Source organism: Macrobrachium nipponense, chromosome 32 (genome assembly GCF_015104395.2).
Source record: "Macrobrachium nipponense isolate FS-2020 chromosome 32, ASM1510439v2, whole genome shotgun sequence".
Lineage (NCBI taxonomy): Eukaryota > Metazoa > Arthropoda > Malacostraca > Decapoda > Palaemonidae > Macrobrachium > Macrobrachium nipponense.
Window position 1 is genome coordinate 15,254,890 of NC_061094.1, and position 18,867 is coordinate 15,273,756.

At 43.7% G+C, this 18,867-nt stretch overlaps 1 protein-coding gene across 1 annotated transcript in view; it reads left to right on the plus strand.

Moving 5' to 3' along the window:
- Positions 1-18,867, plus strand: part of LOC135207370 (endonuclease 8-like 3) — a 320,821-nt gene that overhangs the window by 43,569 nt on the left and 258,385 nt on the right. Inside the window, exon 2 of the mRNA XM_064239098.1 lies at positions 7,404-7,696. Within this exon, the coding sequence (XP_064095168.1) occupies positions 7,404-7,696 (293 nt within the window). The remainder of the gene's footprint in view (positions 1-7,403; positions 7,697-18,867) is intronic.

Sequence of the window (18,867 nt, forward strand, 5' to 3'; positions counted from 1 at the left end):
GATAACCCATGGAGAGTGGCTGCTTATTATGCCCCCTTCAAGGATGGCATGATTTCTATCCCGGAGTGTGGAACTCGAACGATTGAGGACTTCGAGTTCTATCCTCCCGGACTGACTCAGCCTTTCATTGGGTATGCTAGGCTGACCGTTGCTGCTCTCACTAGAGAGGATAAGATCTCCCGAGAGACTGTGCTGTATAGTAGGGATCACGCACAGCGGGAATGGGTTCACTGCCTGGAGGATTGGGAGTGTACCAACACCAAACTCCAAGCATTCAAGAGTCCATTCACTATTTTCGCTACGGAGGAGGAGGCTTCTCTTCCGTTCGCTACCAAAATAGTTGAAGCAACTCTTCAGGCAGTCCTCAAGGACGAGCCCATGCCACAGCTGAGGGAAGCGGAATCTACTTCTCCGCTCTTCCCGGCCTTTGGAGAATTGTGGGAGAACTTGCCTGCCACGTTCTCAATAGGTAAGCTTAAGCCAGACTGCGCAATGGATCAGTTTGGCGGAGAAGCTTCCAAGCTGCCTGATACCCTTATTCAGGCAGAGTTTGATGCCCGTACAAGATTTTGGGAGGTCTCTTAACTCCCTGATCATTACGGAAATGGCTGCCCTGTCTTACGCCACAGAACCTTTATTCAAGATTCTGGCTAAATCACAGCTTCAGACAGTCCAAGCTGATGCTTTGACTTCTTCCTAGCTAGAGAACTGCCTGAAAGCATGTCTTGCAGGAGGCAACTATCAGGGCCATGAGCCTAATAGACTCTTAGCTTCCAGCAATGTGGGGTGCGGACCTCTTCCCAGAGGCTCTGTCAATGAGGTGCACCACGAGGCTGCTAGCCCTTAACAGAGCCTTAGAGCTAGATGGGGCATCTCTTCCAAGAGGAAACAGAGACCGCCCCCCTGCTGCTGGTAAGAAGCTAAAGAAGACAGGAAGAAGGTTCCAGCCTTACCAGAAGCAACAGCAGCAACAGCAATTTGTTCAGGCCGTCCCAGTTACACAACAGGGACAGCCGTCTACTTCAAAGCAGACGCAACCCATCCTCCTGTTGTCTCCTCAAAGTCAACCTTCCCCCAACCTACTTACAGTCTCGCCGGCCTTCAATTCAATGTACGAAAGCCAGGCCTACCCAGCCTTTAATAGGTTCTCTAGGGGTAGCAGGGCGAGGGGCCACTTTCGCCAACGTGGCACAGGAAGAGCTGCAAGAGGTAAACACTTCAGAGGAGGGCGCGGAGGTCAACCCGCCCAACAACAGTGAGGCTCCCCAGGTAGGAGGGAGGCTGTTCCTCTTCCGTCACAGGTGGGGGGGTTCAGCAAATGGGCACAGAGCATCGTGTCCAAAGGATTGGGTTGGAGTTGGATCAAAGATCCTCCTCCAATCAAATCATTCTATCAGGAACCCATCAAAGGAATTGACAGATTATGCGGAGGAACTCCTTCAGAAAAGAGCTATTTGCGAGAGTCAAGCATCTAAAATTTCAGGTCGCTTATTCAGCGTGCCAAAGAAAGGCTCTCAACAAAAAGAAGGGTAATCTTAGACTTGTCAAAGCTAAACTCTTTCATTCGTTGCGACAAGTTCAAAATGCTCACCATCTCGCTTCCCCGTGGGGCCGTCACAACCTCCATCGATCTTACAGACGCATACTATCATATCCCTATAGCCAGACACTTCCGTCCATGTCCTAGGCTTCAACTAGGAAATCAGACGTTCTCATTCAAAGTGATGCCCTTCGGTCTGAATGTAGCCCCCAGGGTATTCACGAAAGTAGCAGAAGTGGTAGTTCAACAGTTGAGAACTCAAGGGATAATGGTAGCAGCATACCTCGACGATTGGTTGATCTGGGCACCAACGGTTGAGGAATGTCTCAAAGCCACGAAGAAGGTAGTTCAATTTCTGGAACATCTGGGGTTCCAGATAAACAAAACGAAATCCAGACTCACTCCGGAGTCTCGTTTTCAGTGGCTAGGAATCCAATGGGATTTGTCTTCCCACAATCTGTCAATTCCGGTGGTCAAAAGAAAAGAAATAGCAAGTCTGTGAAACATTTCTCAAATGCAAACAAACATCAAGGAGAAACCAGGAAAGAATCCTAGGTTCTCTTCAGTTTGCCTCAGTGACAGACATCCTCCTGAAAGCAAGGCTGAAAGATATAAATCGAGTTTGGCGATCGAGAGCAAACGTCAAATCTCGAGACAAGTTGTCAGTAATTCCACAGATCCTTCGCAATCAGCTCCGTCCATGGACAAAAGTGAAGAATCTTGCCAAATTAGTACCCCTTCAATATCCCCTTCCAGTGTTAACCATTCACACGGATGCCTCCCTGTCCGGATGGGGGGATATTCTCAATTCAAACAAGTTCAGGGGACTTGGTCAGTTTCAGTTCCGCCAGCTTCACATAAACGTCCTGGAAGCAATGGCAGTATTTCTTACCCTGAAGAGACTCCTTCCCCCAAAAGAAGTCTCATCTAAGACTAGTTTTGGACAGTGCAGTGGTAGTACATTGCATCAACAGAGGAGGGTCCAAATGCAAACACGTGAATCATGTCATGATAGCCATCTTTGCGCTAGCAGACAAACACAGATGGCATCTGTCCGCCACTCACCTGGCGGGGGTAAGAAATGTGATAGCAGACGCTTTGTCCCGGTCAGTCCCTCTGGAATCAGAATGGTCCCTGGACGACAGGTCATTCCAGTGGATATGCCAGAGAATCCCAGGTCTCCAAGTAGATCTCTTCGCCTCACAAGCGAACCACAAGCTCCCTTGCTATGTGGCCCCCAACCTGGACCCTCTGGCTTATGCCACGGAACGCCTGTCGTTAGATTGGAATCAATGGAGGAAAATTTATGTTTTTCCTCCAGTGAATCTTCTTTTGAAAGTCTTGAGCAAGCTGAGGACTTTCAAGAGACTGGTAGCTCTGATTGCTCCAGACTGGCCAAAAAGCAACTGGTATCCTCTGCTTCTGGAATTGGGTCTCCGACCTCAACGGATTCCCAATCCCAAGCTGTCGCAATCAGTACAAATGAGGACTGTGTTCGCTTCCTCAGGAATTCTTCAGACCCTAACTTTATGGACTTCATGAAGTTTGCGGCTAAAAAAGATGCTAACATTGATCCACAAAACATCCTCTTTCTAGAATCAGATAAAAGAGAGTCAACTATTAGACAATATGACTCAGCTGTTAAAAAATTAGCATCCTTCCTGAAAGAATCAAACACTACAACCATGACAGTTAACTTAGCTATATCCTTTTTCAGGTCCTTGTTTGAAAAAAGGACTTAGCAGTCTAGCACTATTACTACTCATAAATCGGCTTTGAAGAAAATCTTTCAGTTGGGTTTCCAGATAGACCTAACAGAATCTTACTTTACGTCTATTCCCAAAGCCTGTGCTAGACTTAGACCTTCTCAAAGGCCTACTGCAGTTTCATGGTTCTTAAATGATGTCCTCACTAGCCTCAGATACTGACAAACTCGTCTTGCACATTCATAATGCTTCTTAGAAGACGTTATTTTTATTAAGCCTGGCTTCAGGAGCCAGAATTTCAGAACTGTCGGCTCTATCCAGAGATGCGGGTCAGTGGAATTCCTCCCCTCAGGAGAAGTTCTACTTTCCCCGGATCGTAGCTTTTTAGCTAAAAATGAGGATCCCCTTGCAAGGTGGGCTCCTTGGAAAGTCATCCCACTTCCGCAAGATCCTTCTCTCTGCCCAGTATCAACTTTAAGAGCCTTTCTATCTCGTACATCCTCAAGATCCTCAGGTTCTCTCTTTATGAGAGAAAAAGGTGGCACTTTATCAGTAAAAGGAATCAGACAACAGATCCTTTACTTCATTAAACAAGCCAACCCTGATTCATTTCCAAAAGCACATGACATCAGAGGAGTAGCCACCTCAATTAATTACTCCAACATATGAACTTTGAGGATCTTAAAAAAGTATACTGGATGGAAATCACCGACAGTCTTTAAACGTCATTACCTAAAGTCCTTGGATCTTTAAAATTTTCTGCAGTAGCAGCAGGAAACATTGTTCTCCTGATACTGCATAGTAGTTGTAGTATAGATCCAGGTCTCCTTTCTACCTACCTCGTCCAACATGCCTCACCCTATTGCCATGCTACTTGGTTCGAATACTCTAGCCTTAGCCGATTGAATCATATTGGTGGATTGTCCCTTATTTTTTTTGCTAGGGACATCCACGTTATGTACATATAATGTACTTCAGTGTTTATACCCTTTATTTTTATGCTAGGGTAGAACACAATGTGCTTGTATATTTTGTAAATATCTTAATTAAGTGAATCATTCTTTTATTGTTTTTTGCCATTACACATTATGTATTACTATGTCTAATATAAGTTAATTTTAAGTACTTTATATGATTGCTTTCTTTATCATACCATTGTTTAGGATAAGTTAGTTTTAAGTACTTTGTTTGTATACTGTAATGTTCCTGATTCACTTATATTATATATCTCTTTTACTATTGGGTTTCATTTGTCTTATTCCCATCTTGTCTGTTTCTCTGGTACTATTTCATAGGCCGACACGAGCTGAGCCCAGAAAAGGATTTTGACGTAGGAAAAATCTATTTCTGGGTGATTGGCTCGTCGCCCTATGAAACCCACCCTGTTTTCTTTTACCCACCCTGCAGGACAATATGTTCATAGATTAAGGATGACCGCTAGGGGCGCTGCTGTCCGTGGCGTCGGTAGTAGTAGTAGTAGCGGCCACATCACCCTTTAGTATCAGCTCTCTCTGGTGGGGATTTTATGTTGGAAGGTCTAAATGGTGAATGACTCGTGTAGTGATCCCACTAGCCTATATTCCCATACTGACACTTCTTTTATAGAGTGAGCGAGTCAGTTTTACTGACATTTTCTTAATTTTGTTTTTCTCTGGTAATTTTAGATTAATTTTACCTAGAAATAATGATCTTAAGGATATTTCATAGGGCGACACGAGCCAATCACCCAGAAATAGATTTTTCCTACGTCAAAATCCCTTTTGTGAAGCCTTTGCTTCCAAACAGCACCATGTAACAGTCTTTTTTTATCTTGAGAAGGCATATGCTACTGCATAGAGATATGGTATACTTAAAACCATTCATGAATTGGGGTTACGAGGAGAGTTACCATTGTTCATTCAATCATTTGTTTCACATAGATTTTTTCAAGTGAGAGTAGGGGAAACTCTATCAGAGAGGAGATGTCAGGAAGAAGGAGTTCCCAGGGTAGTGTGCTAAGTGTAACACTATTTGCACTAGCCATTAATGGGATATCCTCTTGTCATTCCCCAAGATATTCTCTCAACATTATTTGTAGATGATCTCTCCATATCATTTGCTGGATCTAGAATGTCGATAGTTGAGAGAAAACTACAACTCTCAATTGACAAAATTATTCAGTGGGCTGATATGAATGGATTTAAGTTTTCGACAAGCAAAACTGTTGTTGTCCATTTCTGTCGTATTCGGGGAGTACATCCTGACCCGGATATATACATCAAAGGCCAACGGATCCCATGTGTAAATGAAGCTAGATTTTTAGGTTTGATATTTGATTGCAGGTTGACATGGGTTCCTCACTTAAAGGCATTAAAAGTTAAGTGTCTTGAGGCTCTGAATCTTTTAAAAGTATTATCACATACATCATGGGGGGCAGACCTCAAAACTATTTTAAAATTATACAAGGCCTTAATTTTTTCAAAAATTAGTTATGGGTGTGAAATATACTCCTCAGCCACCCCAAGCCGATTAAAGGTATTAGATTCTATACACCATGCTGGTATTAGATTGTCTACAGGAGCGTTTAGAACTTCGCCTATTCCAAGTCTCCTTGTTGACGCTGGAGAATTAACTTTAGACCTTTACCGAAAGTCTTCTATATTCGGTATGGTTTAGGTTGCAAAGACTTCCCAATTCTTTAGCCTGTCAGACTGCAAACTTTGTAAGGCATTGTAGATATTTTGAGTTACACCCAAAATCTCCTTAACCTTATGGTTTTCGGGTAAAACAATGAATAAACGGTCTTGATATAGCCAGAAATAGAGTTCTTCCATTTAGGATATCACCAACCCCTCCCTGGAAATTACCAGATATATCTTTTTGTAAATATTTTATTGGTATAAAAAAGAACATGACTGAATTAGAAGCCAGGTCTCTCTTTCATGAACATGTCGAAGAACATAGGGAATCGACTTTTTATATACAGATGGCTCCAAATCTGATGCTGGCGTTGGATTTGGAGTATATAGTGGTTCTTTTAATTGTAGAGGTGCACTTTTCCTCTAGTTATCTTCCATATTTACTGCAGAAAACTATATGGCATATTAACCGATATTGAGAAAATAGCATTAAAAGATGAGGGCAATTCTACCATTTTTTAGTGATGCAAGAAGTGTCCTTCAAGCTTTAGAAGTTTTTAATTCTAGTAACTTTCCCTTTGGTTTTAAAGATTTTAGAGTGGCTTTTTATTATTGGTCTGAAAGGCATAACAGTTAGATTTTGTTGGGTTCCGGCACACGTAGGTGTGTGTGGAAATGAGGAGGCAGATTCACTGGCAAAGAATGCTGCAGCTGAGTTGCTACCAAGAAGGTATCCCATTCCATGTAATGATTTTTTACCTACAATTAAGAATTTTATTTATAATAATTGGCAAAAGCATTGGGAAAGCTTAGCTGATAATAAGATGAGAGAAATAACAAATGTTATATCCCCTTGGAAATATAATATGATGCCCCGAAAGTGGGAGACTACTCTTTGTCGTCTCCGAATTGGTCACACTCGGATGACACATGAGTTTTTGCTAGCTGGCCAACACCAACAATATTGTGACGACTGTTTGATACCCTTGACCGTGAAGCATTTGTTGACTGAATGCCCCACTTATAGCACGGAAAGAAATAGATATCTGTTTGATGCTCGAGGTGAGGATGGCAGGTTCATCCTTACCAAGATTCTTGGACATGATGTGTCATACAATGCAAGTGGCATTTTTAGATTTATTTCAGAAGCAGGTCTTCTGAAAGCTATTTAACTTTTACAATGATATATTTGCTTTTATGGTTTTAATTGCATATAATTATATTCTTTATTTATAATAAACGATATCGGCGTCAATGACCTTCGATGTCAGGATGCCAGAGAACTTCCAATCATTCATTCATTCATTGTAAAAGTGATGGCTACTGTACTTTGGGAGTATCATATTGCAAATGAGGAAGTTATGGAAAGATTAGGTGCTCAGAGCCTGTAATGATAAGGATGAAGATAAATCACTAAAAATAGTTATGAAGGTGGTTTTTTACTCATGTAAAATTTACAAGTGCTGTTTGTATTTCATAAGTCTCTTATTTCATCATTGTTTTTTCATGTAGCTGTTAGTAAAAGATAAATATTTTCAGGTATCTTGGAATTGTTTGGTCTGTACACTGGAAAACAAGCCAGCCAACTCTAAATGTTCAGCTTGCTTTACTCCAAAGCCATCATCCAATGGAGTAACATCAGAACCTACAGCAAGTGTTGAGAATCCTTCATTAGCATGTGAAGGAAATAAGAACATTCAGATGTCATCAGCTTTATCACCTTATTTAATAACCAGTTCAGCCTCTCCAGAAACTGAAAAAATTCCCAATATCGTTTATGGAAATGGAAAACGTCCATTGGATGCAACACCTGGAAAAAGCTGCAAAATTGGGTAAGTGTGCTTGTAAGAGTTATTTTATTATTACAATTACAAAATCAAACTATAGAAAAAACTACAATGTATGGAAAAGTTTTGTCAGTCTTTAACACTGTCAGTACATCAACAAACAAAAAAGAACTTGATTTCTTGGTGTTAACTTTATTGAAACGTCTTCCCTAGAAGAGTAAGAATGTTTATTTAACTTATTTTACTAATAGAGATGATAATCCTGTCTATTACTATGGTAATGAAGCAACCCTTTCCAGTTTAATATAAAATATAGCACAAACAATTTTATAGAACCGGTACGATTTCTGGGTGGCCAGAACCTTCTGTCTCTTCACTTTTAAAACAATTAGTCATGTGAAGACTGAATTTCAGAATTTTTTGGTTACTGGGAAGCAAGAGTTCATGGCAGAAATGAAGCCATTTGTCTCTGCCATTCCAGTATCTAATAATTCTACAAAGTAATGGGCTACACTTGTCCTTCCACACTTGTCCTTCCTTTTGGAAGGAAAAAAAAAAAAAATAATTGGACATGGCTACCAAGCAGTGTGGGACCACTAAGAGAAAAATTTCTGACAGGACAGCCATGGTTGAATTTTACGCTAGGCTTCACCTCCACAATGTTATTTCTGGGTTCGACCTGTGTCGGCCAGTGAAAAATCTCTGTTGCTCATTTTTCAAGTATAAATAAACTCTAGATATACCAGAGAAAAAGCTAGCATGGTATGCTGAAGTTACTACCCTCAGCGCGATCACCCCGAAGGGTGTCGGTATAAGTAAAGGGGCGTTGTGGAAACCACAATACACAGGGCCTTCACCACTTAGAAGATTCCTTCCCAAAATCCCCTTCCGCGGTGGGAGCCGTCACAACGAAAACCACCGCCAACTCCTCTCGCCACTACTACTAATACCCACTCATTCCTGTACTCGATATTGAGTGTGATACACGCATTTCGCTGCTCCAGGAATTTTTTCCCTTATTTGGTTAATGATGGCATTGCAAGGCTCTTCTGCTTCTAAGTTGAGTACCCCAATTTGGTTTTTCATATAGCGTTTAGTCGAAATGTAATATTTTACTGCCTCGGCACCTCAAGATATGTTGTGGGTGCCGCTGGCTGAGCGGCCATTTCGGGTAGTCGGTGCAGCACGAGGTGATTTCACACACCAATCTATCAAAGAATAATTGGGTTATAGACGTTATTTGACCATTCTTTAAGGGACTGGCAGTCGTCCCAGCAGTGAATTCATTTACTTAATAAGGAATAGTTGACTAATGATAAGATAGTCTAGCGTACACTTTAGTAAAGTTCGCCATGAGTTTGCGTAAGGGACGAGCATCAGTCCTTATTATTATTTATATTTTATAGTTTATTATGTGTTATTTTGTACATATGTAATCTAATTCTAGAGGCGGTCGAGTTGCCCCTATCCTTTCCCTAGAACCAACCTATCCTAGACTAGGCATGGCTGGTAGCCTATGTGTTCCTTCCTAACACCCCGTACATTATGGGACTTACCTTCTTGCCGGTCTGGACTGATAAGTTAGTCTAGTAGGTTTAGTAGAGTTCATCCCGCCCTGCCGGTCTGGGTCGAAAAATTCGTCCTAGTAGGTCTGGTCGAATATTATCGTGCTTCCTATTTGGCAAAGGAGGCTATAGGCCTACCTTGTCTAGCACGGTGGTAGCCTGGTACACTGTTGGCGTCCCCAAGCAGGGATATCATTCTGTTTCCTTACCTAATTCTCGGGCAACTCTTCCATAAACCTCTTTTTGTGTATTGTATGATCCCAAATGTATGGCTGGTTGGTTAAGCCTGGCCTACCTGGCATAGCCTCTTGATCGGGTGTGTCCACTACCAATGACGACGAGCTACGGCCAGCCTGCGAGTCTCCTAGGAAAAGTAGGCTATTTAGCCTAGATTGGTTCCACCTCTGTTCGAGTGGGAACCAGGCGTTCACGACCGGCCATGCATACTAATCCCTTCCCCCCCCCTCCCCCTCCTTCTACAAGGTGGGGAGGGAGGGAGAGTTACCAAATGTAGACTTGACCCATTACGCTCCATGTACAGCTCCGGCGACCCAGTGGTCTACCACCACAACAGTCGTTCGGGAACGCCGAATGTTACGTGAAAATAACTTCTGCATGAAACGTCTCTTTCTCTGTATCTCCGCCGCTCCGGTAAGAGTGGAGGTAGGGGATGAAACAATCCTCCTACTATATAGCTAACGGCCCCCTCCGGTCTATAGCTTCACCCCTCCGCTCCTTCCGGCATAGGCAGGGGACAAGGAACAGACTCGTTTCCTAGACGGAGCTCCGGCGATAGTACTACTTACAGCTCCGGTCTCGTAAGGGACTGGTAGTGTGAAGAACTTCACACTCGCTGTCTAATAACTAATTCTAGTATGGCCAAATCTCAATTTCATTCCTTTCTAAGCTCCGGCATAGAAGGAGAATAACATGTTCGTCTACGGTATCCGTAGCCATCTGTCTACGCCGAATACGCCGAACAAGATAATTATATGAGGTAGGATTTGTCCTATCCTTCCGGCATAAGCGGATGGCAGGTTTTACAATAACGAACCAAACATTCTCCAGGGATAGGAATGAGATTAGACCATACGTATTAAAGTGTAGGCTTTTATCAGGTATTGGTTTAAGCTTAACTACTAGAATAAGGTGCATATACTCTTCGGAGTTATCCCCGTCTTGAAGCTCGGGACTCATGTACACTTTGTATTACAAATGGTCCGTTATCAGGCAGAGGGTTGCCACGCTTCGCTGGGCAACTCGTACGGCCATGTAGTTTGTCGCTCGCATGCTAACTGCGCGGTTCCCTTCGACAACTATGTGGTCTGGCATCCGGACGCCTGCACCGTTTGTTACGACATGGTGCTAACCTTGTCTGAAGAGCAGGTACGTAACACTTAAATAAAAGATGTTATACGATTGACTTGCGATTATGCATTACTTTATAACCAAAAGGTGTTATATGCTTGACATAAGTTTATTCATTAAAATTATATATTTAATATAATTCTTCCTTCCAGATGAAACTCTAACCCGAGTTTTCTCTTACAGGCGGATCTGGCTACCTGCCACGAAGCGAAGGTAGCTCTCCGAAAGTGGGTCTTGGGGTTCGGCAAAAACGCGCCCAAAGGACAGCCATATGTGCTGGACATTAGGTTGTGCTCCCTGCTTTTTTCGGGAGCCACAGCAACAACGGCCGTGCCAGCGGAAGTCGCCAAACCCCTCATCGAAGCCATTCGAGTTGCGACAATGCCAGGGCCTGAGGAGCAGGAGGACCTTATGGAGGATGTGGCGGCGATGAACATTCATACTGAACCCGTGGCCACGGACGATCAGGTAGGTGGGGAGGTAAGTGAGTAGAGTCTCATATTTAGCCCTACTCCTTCTTCCTCTTCTTCCTTCAGGGGCTTCTCAGGGCCCTCTCCTAATTTAGCAGGAGCGCTTTCTGTCGCCCTGAAAGTCAAGTCTGTGAGACCTAAGACTCTAAAGAATGCCTCCAAACCAGCTCCGTCAGCGGAGTTGTCCTCAGCCCCCCCAGCCGTCGACATCCTCCGGCCCATCGCCTGCTGCCATGAACCCTTCCTCTGCTATGGGGGCAGGATTAACTCCTGTTCATATGGCGGCGGAGCACAGGTTTGATCCTGAAGCCTTCACTAGCCTTCTCCTGGAGAAAGTTAGTGGAGTTATAGACCAGAGGCTAGAGGCTGTACGTCTCTCCTCGGCACCAGACCCCTCCGGCCAGGCTTTCTCGTCACTGACGGAAAGGATTAGACCGCTGGAGGAGATGCTTTCCGGACTCCTCCACTCTGGAGCTCTGGCCTTGTCTATGGTAATGCCGGACGCATCTAAACTTCCCGCATTTGATAAGGAGAACCCGTGGAGACAGGATCTGCATGCCCCGTTCTCCGACGGAAAGTTGACAATTGAAGGATGCGGGACCCGGCCTATCGAAGACTGAGTTCTTCCTACCTGGGCTTCAATTTCCCTTCCCTGGTTTCGTGAGGTTAGCGAAACATGTGCTTGTTAGGGTCGATAAGGTCCCTAAGGAAACAGTTATCTTTCCTAGGGAACAGGCCCAAGCGACTTGGGTTCGATCTCTCACTGATTGGGCTGCGTCAACACTAAGTTGACGCCCCACAAGGGAAAATACACAATTTTCGTGACCCCAGATGGTGTTCCGTCACCCTTTACCTCCAAGGTGGCGGAGCTAACATTACAAGCAGCAACAGAGGACAAGCCGTTGCCAATACTCAGAGAGACAGAGGCTACCTCCCTCTTGCTACCTACTGGAGGAGACTTTTGGACGGACGCTCCGGCCACATTTACCATGAGTAAGCTAGACCCGGATTGCACCTCCGACCTTTTCTCTGAAAGGCTGCCGAGAATTCCGGATCACTTGGTGAAGACGAAGTTCGAGGCTAGGACCAGGTTATCCAGATCCATCAACTCCGTCACAGTGGCGGAGCTAGTAGCCTCAACATATGAAGAGGAGCAAGTCTTCAGAGTCCTGGCGAAAGGTCTGCTACAGACCTTTCAAGCTGATCTGTACGACTGTTATAGCCAGAAGGGCTTGTAGAAAGCACGTTCTGGCTGGGGCTTCCATCAAACATGAGCCCAATAGATTTAGTCATCAATCTGGGGAGATAACCTCTTCCCTAAGGAAGAGGTTAACAACATCCTACATGAAGCCTCCAGGGCCAACCAGAGCCTAAGAGTCCGATGGGGTCTCCCATTCAAAGGTCAGTTTGAAGGATCCTTTCAGCAGTTTAAGGCCAAAAAGAAGCCAAGACAGTATAACCCATACCAGACAGCCCGACCGCAAACTTTTATGCAGGCAGTACCGGTGTCACAGGTGGGGAAGCCTTCTACTTCTAAGGCTCCTCCCCAACAGTTTGTGCTAGTACAAACCTCCACACCTCCTCAACCCTCTGCTTCCACGGCAATGGTACCATCCCCGGCCTTCAACCCAACCTATGAAGCAAAAGATCTCTTTCGCTCATACAACAGGCATGCCGGAAGTAGCCGAGCCAGGGGCGGCTCACGGTTACGTACCGGTTCCAGGGGCAGGGGCTTCAGGGGAAGTAGAGGCACCAGACCTGCTGCCAACCCATGAGAGATCTCAGGTAGGAGGGAGGCTATACCTATTCCGGGACCGTTGGACCTTCAGTCCATGGGCCCACAGTATAGTCTCGAAAGGCCTAGGCTGGAAATGGGAGAAGGGCTCTCCTCATCCAGTCAGTTTCTACCAGAAACCCATGGCGGACCTTTTGGACTACACCAAAAGATCTCCTTCAAAAGAGAGCCATAAGGAAGGTGAAGAACCTGAGATTCCAGGGATGGTTGTTCAGTGTCCCAAAGAAGGACTCAGACAAGAGAAGAGTTATACTAAACTTGTCGCGCCTCAACTCTTACATTCACTGCGACAAGTTCCACATGCTGACGATCTCGCAGGTACGGACCTTACTTCCCCGTGGGGCCGTCACCACCTCTATAGATCTTACAGACTATCACGTTCCAATAGCCAGGAACTTCTCCCCGTTCCTGGGATTCAAACTAGGCAAACAAGCATACTCATTCAAGGTCATGCCCTTCGGACTCAACATTGCGCCCAGGGTATTCACCAAACTAGGAGAAACAATAGTTCAGGAACTGAGAAAGAAAGGTATTATGCTGGTAGCCTACATGGACGACTGGCTGATTTGGGCAACCAGCGTGGCAAGAGTGCCACGAATCAACCGCCAAGGTACTAGAATTTCTGGAATTCCTAGGCTTCCAAGTAAACAGAGACAAATCCAGATTAACCCCGGCTTCCAAATTCCAATGGCTGGGAATTCAGTGGGACTTGAACAAACACAAGCTATCTCTCCCGCCCAAAAAGGCCAAAGAAATAGCAAAGGCTACAAAGTACTTTCTAAAGAAGAAGCGAGCTTCTCGGCGAGCCCAAGAAAGGATTCTAGGCTTGCTTCAGTTCACATCTGTCACAGACGCCCTGCTAAAAGCCAGGCTGAAAGACATCAATCAAGTCTGGAGGTCAAGAGCCAACAACAAACTCAGGGACAAGGTTTCGGTTATCCCTCCGATTCTAAAAAAAAAAGGCTCTGGCCTTGGACGGAACGCCGGAGCCTGTCCAAATCAGTACCTCTGCAGTTCCCTCCGCCATCACTAACCATCCACACGGACGCTTCTCTGAGCGGTTGGGGAGGGTACTCGCCACACAAAAAAGTTCAAGGAACATGGTCAGAGACATTCCGCCAGTTCCATATCAATATCGTGGAGGCAATGGCAGTCTTCTTGACCCTGAAACGCCTGTCTCCGGCCAAACAGATTCACATAAGGATAGTTTCGGACAGTCTCATTGTGGTACACTGCATAAACAGGAGAGGCTCCAGGTCCAACAGATTGAACTATTTGTTAATAGCAATATTCTTGTTGGTGGAAAGGAATCAATGGCATCTGTCAGCAGTTCATCTAGCCGGAGTGAGGAATGTGATAGCGGACTCCCTGTCCAGGACAACTCCTCTAGAATCAGGATGGTCTCTAGACAGCAAATCCTTCAATTGGATTGCAAATCAGATTCTGGACCTCCAAGTGGACCTATTTGCCACGGAAGCCAATCACAAACTACTTTGTTATGTGGCTCCCAACCTGGACAGTCGAGCTTTCGCAACCGATGCAATGTCACTAGAACTGGCAGAGGATTTATCTCTTTCCGCCAGTGAACCTTCTATTAAAAGTGCTACACAAGCTAAGATCTTTCAAAGGGAAAATAGCTCTGATAGCTCCCAACTGGCCGAAGAGCAACTGGTTTCCACTTCTCATAGAATTGAAACTCAGTCCCCAACTGATACCGACCCCGGAGCTGACGCAAGTAGTACAAACTCAGACTGTGTTAGCTTCCTCAAGAATTCTGAATGCCCTAACTGTATGGACTTCATGAAATTTGCAGCTCAGAAAGATGCAAGTACGTATAGATCCTCTGAACATTCTATTTATAGAATCTGATAAAAGAGAGTCCACAATTAGGCAATATGATTCAGCAGTAAAGAAACTGGCCAAGTTTCTAAAGGATTCAAACATTCACGAAATGACTACAAATTTAGCAATCTCCTTCTTTAGGTCATTGTTTGAGAAGGGTCTAGCTGCCAGTACTATTACCACAGTGAAATCAGCCCTAAGGAAAATCTTCCAAATAGGCTTTAATATTAATCTTTCAGATGCTTACTTTTCTTCTATCCCAAAAGCATGGGCCCGTTTGAGACCAATAGACCGCCCTCAGTCAGTTTCTTGGTTCTTAAATGACATACTTAAACTGGCTTCAGACTCAAATAATGATTCATGCTCCTTCTCAACTCTATTGAGGAAGGCACTGTTTCTAGTAGCACTGGCATCAGGAGCTAGAATATCTGAACTATCAGCTCTCTCCAGAAACCCAAGCCATGTTGAGTTCCTCCCGTCAGGGGAAGTCCTTCTTTCACCAGACAGGCAGTTTTTAGCCAAAAACGAGGACCCACAAAATAGGTGGACTCCTTGGAAGATCCTTCCTCTTGTGGAAGATAGTTCTTTATGTCCTGTCCATACCCTTAAAACATTCCTGACCAGGACTTCTCAAATAACTTCAGGCCCTCTGTTTGTTAGAGAGAAAGGTGGTACAATCACCTTAAAAGGCATCAGGCAACAAATTCTTTACTTCATTAAACAAGCAAATCCGGACTCAGTCCCACATGTCCATGACATCTGGGCAGTTGCCACATCCATTAATTACTTTCAAAACATGAACTTTGAGGACCTGAAGAAGTATACGGGTTGGAAATCTCTGGTAGTTTTTAAACGCCACTATTTGAAAAACCTACAGGCCCTTAAAATTTCCCGAACTGTTGGCGGCAGGAAAAGGCATTAGTCCTCCTCCCCGAAGAACGGGGCTGACATCCTACCTTTCACCTCTGTTATTCTTTCCCTTTCACTCTCTCCTACCTACATGACTCGCTCGTACTCCCCACCATCCTCTTCTCCGGGTTAGATTTGTTCATCCCACCACCGGAGCTTATATATAGTGTAAATAGTTATTTGATAGTGCCTTATTGGCCATACCAATTGTGTCCTGCTTGAATTGTAGTGTATGTTAATTCACAAGCTTATTATAATTTCATATTATACTATGATGTTAGTTTTAAGTAGGCTAAGGACTAATTATAGTTTAAGTAGTTTAAAGTTTAACTAGTTCATAAGTAATTCTATTTTTATACAACCTTAGTAGTAAATAATTCTATGTAATCTTACTTTGGGTTTTATTAACTCCTTTTTTTGAGAACATATCTGTTAAGCTTGGATATAATTCTCTGTTATGTTTTCACCGGCTGACACAGGTCGAACTCAGAAAAGGGATTTTGACAAAGGAAAAATCTATTTCTGGGGGAAGACCTGTGTCGCCCGGTGAACCCAACCCTTTGTTTTTACATTCCCTACCCTGGTTAATCCAAGCAAAAAAGGACTACTCCAGGAATGAGAGGAAGAGCGCGTGGGTATTAGTAGTAGTGGCGAGAGGAGTTGGCGGTGGTTTTCGTTGTGATGGCTCCCACCGCAGAAGGGGATTTTGGGAAGGAATCTTCTAAGTGGCGAAAGACCTGTGTATTGTGGTTTCCACAACGCCCCTTTACTTATACCGACAACCTTCGGGGTGATCGCGCTGATGGTAGTAACTTCAGCATACCATGCTAGCTTTTTCTCTGGTATATCTAGAGTTTATTTTTACTTGAAAAATGAGCTACAGGGATTTTTCACCGGGCGACACAGGTCTTCCCCCAGAAATAGATTTTTCCTTTGTTAAAATCCCTTAACTTCTAATATGCTGGAAGTTGATAGAGAGCTTCCTGTGTCTTCCAGAACAATGTTTGCTGCAGTAGCCGAAACAGTTATGCAGATCCTATGAGGAGCACTCTATGACTTTCTGGAGTGTTGTGTTAAGGCTCAAAAGGTAGCATTGATGGCCTCCAGCATATTGCTCCCCAGTGTGACCTCATTACATTCTTCCCCATTCTATCAGGACCCTTTTTAAGAGTCTGTTGTTGCACAACTTATAGAACGAGCCCAACAACAGAATTGCACAGTTGCTGCTAGAGGATCCTTCCAGCAACGGAAGAAGGGACAACAGTAGTAGCAGCGACCCTTTTTAAGTGGACAGAGATGCTCCTACCAGGGAAAAGGAAAATCAATTTCTGGACTGCCCATTAAAGGCAAGAGAAGAGGTGGAGCCCAAAATGACTTGCATGGTCAGGGGTCATCTTCTACAGCATCACATGCAGTGGAAGTCCTCCCTTTTGTGACACAGTATTAATTTCAGTGGGCTGGTATGGAAATGGCCTCACTCTCCTGTGAAGGGGTCTCTCCAAAAAGCAGACCTCTCCTTGGAATAATATGTGAGAAGACTCTGAAAAGGATACAGAGAGAGAAAGACTTGTTTATTCACCACCAAGCATGTCTCTTCAGCATCCCCAAGAATGATTTCTCTGAACGAAGGGTGATCCTCGACCTATCAAGTTTTAATAAGTACATTGTTTGCCACAATTTTTGGATCACTGCTGTTGCTCAAATATGTTCGCTCATTCTGCAAGGGATCTGGTCCCCCTTGTATTGGGACCACCTTGATGTGGTGGAGGGGCTCTTGAACCCTAGGAATTTCTTCCCGTAGGAATTTCTTCTTGAGTTCAAACCCAAGAGTCCCAAACATCATATATATCATATATTTCTAAGTAATTGGATTCATTTTTATGTTATTTTCCACCTTTGCTGAAATTAACTGGACCTGTTAAACAGAAAAGATATCATAGCTGGGACTGGGTTTTATATCTGAAGCTAAATAGTGGGGACCGTGGCAGGACCATCAACTGCCCGATAATGTTCGGACCTGAGTGATATCAGGCGGAACTATTTTGCAGGGCTGGACCACGGATTCCAGGGGGGTCTAGTTATGTGGATAGGACTCTCAGCATTCTGTCCGGTTTGCCCATAATGTGATTAGGGTGGGGATGATTGTATTCTTGTAATACTCTCAGTCCTATCAAGCGGGTTTGGCTTACACTTGGGCCATTCTAATCATGTTGTGCCATCCCCTTTTGGGTAGGGTAGGGACACGAACATTTGGGAGTCGGTTCTCACTTGTGCCATTAGTGGAAGAATAAACTCCATGAAAGGCTGATGATATCTTTTAAGGTTTTCAGGTTTTTTTTTCTCTTTCATCTTTATAATATCAAAAAGTAAAGATTCAAGTACCCCTGGGCCCTTTGATGGTAGTGAATTGGCACAGTTGATGACTGCTGGAACCTCCCCTGACAACCTTCCTCTGGAAAAATCTAAAAAACCCTCCAGTGTAATTTACACTGAAATCCTATGCTCCAGTACTGAGTAAGGGGAAATTGAGCAGAAACATATTTGAAATTGGACCGGGAATATTTGAAAACTCTTATGATAAGTATTTACAGTGGTACCTCGACATACGAAAAGCTCAACTTACAAAAAACTCGAGATACGAAAGCAAATACGAAAAATTTTACAGCTCTACATACGAAAAGTTTTCCAGATATGAAAGGTGGTTGCTGTAAAGTCCCGAGATTCACCCGGACCACCGAGAACAATTTTAAAACTCCCGCGCCGCCAACTGAGTAAACTTGCCACCATCCTCCCGCTCTCCCATTGGTTCCTGATGCTAGTCACCCCATAAGGTCCTGCTCTCCTATTGGTCAGCATCTACCCCTTGTGCTTTAAGTATTCTATTGGTAAAAGGATGCTGTAAATTGAAAAACTTATTCATGCAATACATTTAATAAAAAAAAAAACATTAGGTAAAGATAGAATAAAGAGTAGAAATGAATGGTTATCATACTGTTTGGTAGTTTCAGTAGTTGAAGAGATAATGAAAATTTATGGCTTATTGTGTAAAGTGATTGCTTGGCGATCGTTCGATACTCGTAAGTGCTGGATGTAAACAGAAGTTTGGAAGCTTTTTTTTGTTTGTTTATTATTGTTAATGGTTACTTAATCATTATTTGAAATGAGTACATGCAATACATTTAATAAAAAAATTGTGAATTAGATATAAAATATATAATAAATCAGACTGCCAACAAATACATATTTTTTAGAATTCTTCTTCTGTTT